Here is a 7,713-nt window from a genome sequence, read left to right on the forward strand (position 1 = left end):
AAAGAGACAGGGGCGCACCACCCCTCACTTCTTCTCAAAAGCATTTAAAGGATCCTTTGAAATGCTTTTGGGAAGAAGTGAGGGGGCCTTTAAGGAAGATGGTTGGCTCTTTAAGGAAGGGGCAGAGCCCCCAAAAGGCCCACTGTAGTTACGGGTCAGGAGAAATCTCTTTCTCCCTTTTCCATAATATTTGAACTCACAAGCACCTAACCAAATTCATGCGCTATAGATTCAGGATAGACAAAAGGTAGTACTTCTTTACTCAAAGCACAATTAACTTGTGGAATTCACCATCAAAGGATGTAATGATTGCTATGAGTTTAGCTGGCTTCAAGGAGATCAGATGAATTCATAGAGGGAAGGTGTATCCATGGGATATGAACTGGTATAGTCTAACCCAATCTCATCAGATCTCAAAAGCTTAGCAAGGTTGGCACTTGGATGGGAGACCACCAAGGAAGACTTTGCAGAGGAAGGCAACGGCAAACCACCTCTGCTTAATGACTTTCCTTGAGAACCCGGCAGCTTGGATTGCAGGCATGTGCTGCCCCCCCTCCACTTCTTTTGAGAAGAAGCTGGGGGGGGCGCATGCCCCTCTCCCTCCCTCCTGCAAGATTTAAAGGGCCCTCCAGCTGACCGGTGGGCCACATGCTTGCAGGAGGGGAGGGAAAGGGGTGGGCACTACTACCACCCCTTCATTATGGCAAATAATGGCAGGCCCACCAGAAAATAATTTGCCCCGCAAGCCACAAAATCCTGGGTACAGGCCTGGATTTCTCTATCCTTTTTCTCCACTGATGCATATTTTTATAATCTTCTAATAATCATCTTTTCTCTAAACCAAGAAGACCCACACTCATTAGGCTTTCCTGGTAGGAATGATACACCCATTCCTTGATCATTATAGTTGTCCTTTTCTGCACCTTCTTCCAGTTCTACAACATCCTTCTTCCTATTAGGTGATCAGAAGATCACATTGTTCCATATGGGGCCCCCATAGATCTATACAGGGGTATTATAATACTGGCCAAATTAAATGGCATTGGCCCCAACACTGGTGGCTCAGAGGTTAAGACACTGAGCTGCAGACTGGAAGGTCTGTAGTTCGGCAGTTCGAGACCCTAGTGCCGCGTGATGGAGTGAGCTCCCGTCTCTGGCCCCAGTTCCTGCCAACCTAGCAGTTTGAGAGTAAGAAATTGCAAGTCAATAAATAAGTACCACTTTGGTAGGAAGATAACAGTGTTCTGTGTGCCTCAACATTTAGTCATGCCGGCCACATGACCACAGAAGTGTCTTTGGACAGCTCTGGCTCTTCGGCTTGGAAACGGAGATGAGCACAGCCCCCTAGAGTTGGATTCGACTAGCTTTCGAGCAAGGGAAACCTTTACCTTTACTTTTTACAACACCAATCCTTGTGGAATCCTACAGTTTACTTCATTGCAAGAAATGTTTATGTGGACTACTTTTTGTTATTTAACCAGTTTCTGCTCCACACGTGTCCCTATCCTCTTATTCCATGACTTGCTAGCTAATGTATATTTAGAAGTCTTTGGTGAACGGTTTGGTCAAAAGCTTTTTTATAAGACCAAGTATATAATGTTTACCAGCTCACCATTTTCTACATTGTTTTAGATCTTTCAAAGAATTCCAAAAGGTCAGTGAAACAGGACTTTCCTTTACGAAAAACATGCTGATTCTTCCTCAGTAGGGCTTGTTCTGCTATGCTCATAATAAATTTTGCTTTTTATAACAGTTTCCACCTGTTTATCTGGACTAGATATTAGGCTAACTGGCTTAGCCTCTCCTGCAACTCCTTTGGATCCACTTTTTAAACATCAGTGTGCATTCACTATCTCCTAAACCTCAGGAAAAGATGCTGATTTAACAATGAATTGCATAGTTCTCTTGAAAGATCAACAATGTCTCAGTTCACTTCCTTCTCAGGTGCATGCCACCCACATCTAGTGACTTTTCAGGTTTTAATTTGTCCGCCCCTAGAACTTCATATCTCATCACTGTTACTTCATTCAGTTCTTCCAACACCATTCCTGAAAGCAGTAACTCTGGCTTGGGTCAATAGCCCACATTTTCCACAGCAAAAACCACTGGAATTGTTTCAAGTCTAGATACTGCAGTGAGCTCTATGTGAGGCTCCCTTTGGAGATAGTTTGAAAACTTCAGCTGGTCCAGCATGAAGTAGAGAAATTGGTGACAGGTCCAGCTTTAGGGGCTATATATGGCCAGAGCTGAAAGACCTTGACCAGCTGCAAGACTCAGTGCAAAGTACCTCTAAAGCCCTGAATGGTCTTCGTCCCAATACCTGAAGGACCACTTCCCCTAAATGAACCCACCCCATCATTCTGTTGCTCATCACAACCCGTGCTTGGTGGGCCCCACTAAGGACAGGTGACTTTGGCAGGGAATGTTCTTCCTTCTACCCTCTCCCTGGCACCAAATCTGATGGGGGAGGTCACATGAAGATCTGCTCATTTGCCCAGTCATCTGTTTAGTAGTTTTCCTTCAAAGTGTGTCTTGTGTATATGGCACGGTTGATGGTACCTATTGTTTAATATCTGCTCATTCTTATTTCTGCAGTTTTATGGCTATTTTACCATTTGTGCTGGTTTATTGTTACTTGTTATAATTGATTTATTCCCCCACTGTTATCATTTTGAACACCACCACCATGCCAAAAAAATTATGCTGCTGGATTTAGCCTGAATTTTATCCCCTGCTGCTATTTGGTTTTAATTCCTTTGTTTTATTGTGTTTAGGTTGCTTTTTTTATTACTGCTGTAAACCATTGTGGGCACTTGGAATTGAAAGGTGTGTTATAGGCATTTATTAAAAAATGAACCAGCGCTGAAACCCCACTTGATCCCAGCCAGCTGCGCCACCCTGGGCAGTGCGCTTACCCCCCGTCAGGCCAAGATGGATGCTCCAGTAGATCTGAAGGCACAGGAGTTCCTTCTTCATCCCACGCTTGCAATGGCAGCCGTAGAGCGGGCTCTCCTGCAGCACCTCCAAGGCCGCCTGGCACTCCTTGTTGGCCAACATGGTGTTGCGGTCACGGCCAGCCAAGCACTGACGCAGGGTGCGGTACCGTGAGCTGCAGCTAGACTCGGCAGCACAGAGTTCATTGGCACGGACGCAGTCCACTGGGGTCCGCCAACCATGTGGCTCCTGGGCAGCCAGGGAAGAAGGACCAGCCCAGGTGTGGAACACCTTGTCTGGAGGAGAGTTCAGGAGGAGGAAGGAGAGAAAGGCCAAAGGAGGGTGAGTGAGCAAATGGATCCACAATACGCTGACTGCCACCCATTCCTGGCAAAGCAAACGGTCTTTAAGAGGTGCTCCACCCAACTACTTCCAGGCATGGGCCCCACCCCAAAATTTTCTGCTGCCTGAAAATACCAGAGCATTTCCACCACCAACCAAATGCAGCCTTGCAAACCCCGAGAGAAATATAGGAATCTCTCCGCTCTGTGCCCTCTTCCACTCTGGATGTAACCCTTGTATGTAGGGTTGCCAACTTCAGCTTGGAAAATTCCTGGAGATTTGGGGCAGTAACTGCGAAGGTCAAAATCTGGGGAGGAACTCAGTGGGAATGTGATGCCATGTCCTGCAGAGGTGTCCTTTCCTCCAGGGGAACAGATCTCTGCTGTCTGGACATTAGTTGTAATTCCAGGAGAACTCCAGTCTTCACCTTGAGACTGGCAACCACACTAGTATCCCAGTCTTTACTCACCTGCTGATGCCTGTCAGTCCTAGCCCACATTTTCATCTCCAGGTAGGGCTGCCCGGTCCCTTCTGGCAACTGGCGGGGGATGCAGGGGAAAGAAAGGCCCAGGCCATGTTGCCAGAGTCACACAGGAAATGACATCATCATGTCAATGAATTCTCGGCAATGCTCTGGTATTTGGGCAAAAACTCTATCATAAAACTGAATTCTACCATACAGTTTTTGCCCAAATACCAAAGCGTTACCTGGAAGTCACTGGCATAATGATGTCACTTCCTGTGTGACCCTGACAACGTGGCCTAGGTCTTCCACTTTCTACTGGTAAGCCCCCCCCCCCCAGCCAGCTGATTGGCAGCTGAGGGTCAGGGCCTGGCGATGGGGGACCCCTGCCTCCATGGGGGGGGGTCTGGCAACCGTATCTCCAGGCCCCCTTCTCCCACCTCAGGCTACAACCTCATGGCTTGCATCAATCTGCTGTTGTCTTGCAGAATCACATTGCCCATTCCCCCTGTGACAGCCCCATATTTCAGAGTCCTGTCCAAGGGAAAACCCCATACTGCAGACATCCCTATATTACAGCAACAGCTCCATTTATTTTTGATAAGGGTTTTTAGCCAACAGTGGCTAAAGAAGAAGCCCAGAGAGTTCAGCCTTGGGGGATTCCTGGAGTTCTGGGAGGGTGGAGCCTGGAGACCATGGAGTTTTGGGAAGGGAGGGACCTAGGCTTGCCAAGTCCCCCCGGGGGGAACCCCACCCTGACATGCACGTCACCCGGAAGTGACGCGACCACGCTGGGCACACTGGGGGCAGGGCCACGGTCATCCGAGGGAAAACTCCAGGGCTCTTTTTGTAGAAAAAGCCCAGCAGGAACTCATTAGCATAATAGGCCACACCCAACAGCAGGAACCCATTAGCATATTGGGCCACACCCCTGATAGCACAGCTCAGCCCATTAGGCCGCACCGACATGTTACCAGAAGTGTGATTATCCAGTCACACCCACCTTTTGCTTGTTATTCTGTTTACCTTGTTTGTTGTCACCCAGGGCCTTTTTTTGTAGCAGGAACTCCTTTGCATGTTAGGCCACACACCCCTAATGTAGCCAATCCTAATGAGTTTCTGCTGTTGGGTGTGGCCTATTATGCTAATGAGTTCCTGCTGGGCATGGCCAACTTGGGAGCCAGCTGGAACTCCGTTCCTGTGCGTTCCTGCCCAAAAATAGCCCTGGAAAATTCTATGTTCCCCACTGTGGCGAGATTCGGACTTGGCAACCCTAGAGGGACCTCAGTGGGGTATAATGCCATAGAGTGCACCCTCCAAAGCTGCAATTTCCTTTAGAGCTCTGGTGATAGATTTACTAAAAATTCCAATAGTCTCTACTAGTTTTCAGCACTATGCTGAGGCAGAAACTTGGGGTGACATCTGCCTGCATCTAGGCTCTAGCCTGATCAATCATAAATCAGTAAACAATGTGGTCAAAGGGGCCCACCTCCAGTGGGGCTCCCCCCATGACCCCCTTGCATCTTAGCACCCCCTAGGTAATCCCACCACAACCCAGGGAGCAGTACTGCCCACTTTGGGAACCACTGCTCTATGGGAACTCTTCTCTGTAGTCTCTGCTGTAATTCTGGGAGAACTCCAGGCCCCACCAGGAAGCTGGCAACCCAAGAGACCCAGCAAGTGGAAGCCCATATTCTATGTGACACGTATATCCCAGTATTTAGATGCCATATGGCGAAGCACATAACTGTGATTGTTTATCTCCCATAAATTCTTCCAAAGGCACGCAAAGACACTAACATGTATAACATATATAAAATACATTTGCTGCTTCCCCCACCCACCCCGAATTTTCCTCACCCAAAGCTCAATGTTAAATGCACATTACGTGCTTTTACTATTGCTGACTGCCCTCTTTCAGGGTTCTTCCAGCCCATTCAGACTCAGGAAGCCATCTGGAGCTCTGAGAAAACCCAAGCTGGCTGTTGGATTGGACGGTTGTGCAGAAGGGAACAGAGAGCATGGGTCGTTCGATGGAATCAACAGAAGGAAAGGCATTGTGGGATCGTTCTTCTTGAAACCATGCCTTCAACCTGTGCTCACCGGCAGGGCTCTTTTTGTAGAAAAAGCTCAGCAGCAACTCATTAGCATAATAGGCCACACCCAATAGCAGGAACTCATTAGCATATTGGGCCACACCCCTGATAGCACAGCTCATTAGCACATTAGGCGACACCCCCATGTTACCAGAAGTGTGGTTATCCAGCCACACCCACCTTTTGCTTCTTATTCTGTTTACCTTGTTTGTTGTCAAAACCCAGGGCTTTTTTGTAGTGGGGACTCCTTTGCATGTTAGGCCACACACCCCTAATGTAACCAATCCTAATGGGTTTCTGCTGTTGGGTGTGGTCTATTATGCTAATGAATTCCTGCTGGATGTGGCCAACTTGGGAGCCAGCCGGAACTCCGTTCCTGTGCGTTCCTGCCCAAAAATAGCCCTGCAACAGGCAACCTGCTCTTCAGTGAGCTGGGAGAGATGAAACTGCCATTATTTTAATGACAAGGGGAGGTTTCTGCACATTCTCAGAGGTACTTTCCCCCCAGTATTTCAGGACTCAGCCTTCCCCAGTGCCGCAGGTACTGCCAGGCACAGGTCTGGTGATCGTTGGGCACAAATTAAGTTAGAAAAAGGAGAGGAAGAAGAGGCAAGGAGAATTTGCTTATGACAAGACAGACAAAGAGCGCTGTGGTGGCTTTTGTCTTACTGGTTTTATGGGCTTGTGTATGGCTTCAGTTGTGAGCTGCCCTGAGCAGGTCCTGGAGAGGCAGCATACAAATGCTCTGCAGGGAGAGCGAGTAAGAAATCGAATAAAATCAAGTAAAATAAATAAATAAATAAATCCTTTGAATTAAAAAAATAAGCCTGGATTTGTGAAGTACATATGGAAGGGGGAAAGTTGGATTGTTGGGCAGTTTTTTAGGCTCCGGCTCACACCTTTCTGTCTTAGGTCAGGAAGGATGGCTCCAGAGCAAATTAATTTATGCAACAGCCGAGTCACTCGCTCACAACTCGCTCACAAAGAAGAATTTTTGCTCACAAGACTCCACAGCTTAGGGAGAGCATTGGCCGGCAGGAGGTGGAGTCAGCCACAAAATGGCTGCCGCAGCTTCCCTTCAGTCACATAGTGAAGATCTTTGTGCTGTGGTGGCAGCTGCTGCCAAAGTAATGCTTTTAAAAATCTGCACAGCCAATCAAATCTCCAGTGGCCAATCAGAAGCCTTCCTGGGCAAAAGCCCCACCCAGCCCTGCCCACTTTATAACAATACTTAGTGGGTACCATTGCGCCAAGGCTTTGATCTGAGGGGAACATACCCAGCTCTATGCAAACCCAGCTTCATAAACTCACAGATGGAAATGGAGGCCATAGTTCCTCAGTGATAAGGGGAAAGCACTTTACATATGCTCAGAGTTACTTTATCATTTGCTTTCCCTTAAGAATGTGCCATGGATGCAATGAGTGATTTGGGGCTATCAGTCCACATCAGTGTTCTTCAATCAACGGGTCACAACTGTAAGGTAGGTTGCAGAGCCCCACCTACTGGGTTGCAAGCCCCAGTAGCCCTGCTGCTTTCTGGAAGGTGTGCATGCCAAGGGAGTCAGAGGAGGTGGGCACCACTGCCACCATCCAGAAAGAAACGGCAGTCTGCAATTGCACCCCCTGCACAATGGTAGGCCTTGGCCTGAGCAAACGATAGCTAGCCCTGATGCCACCTCTGCATGGGAGTAAAGAAGCAGCGAGTGTACGTCTCGTCTGCTGGCTGAAAACAGCTGTCCCTTGTTAGCTGCAACTACTACAGAACCCATTATGCAGCCATGACCTTCCTCTGCCTTTTGATTCTACTGATTCTCCCTGATCAAGGAAGCCACACCGATCATGTGCAAATTTGCTAGCACTATTTCAAGCTAGCTGAAA

At 48.0% G+C, this 7,713-nt stretch overlaps 1 protein-coding gene across 3 annotated transcripts in view; it reads right to left on the reverse strand.

Moving 5' to 3' along the window:
• Positions 1-7,713, reverse strand: part of GFRA2 (GDNF family receptor alpha 2) — a 116,818-nt gene that overhangs the window by 94,130 nt on the left and 14,975 nt on the right. For all 3 annotated transcript variants that reach the window (XM_015423018.1, XM_015423017.1, XM_015423016.1), the window contains exon 2: positions 2,916-3,230. In XM_015423018.1, the coding sequence (XP_015278504.1) occupies positions 2,916-3,230 (315 nt within the window). The remainder of the gene's footprint in view (positions 1-2,915; positions 3,231-7,713) is intronic.

This window comes from Gekko japonicus, unplaced genomic scaffold (assembly GCF_001447785.1).
Source record: "Gekko japonicus isolate JY-2015 unplaced genomic scaffold, Gekko_japonicus_V1.1 scaffold208, whole genome shotgun sequence".
Lineage (NCBI taxonomy): Eukaryota > Metazoa > Chordata > Lepidosauria > Squamata > Gekkonidae > Gekko > Gekko japonicus.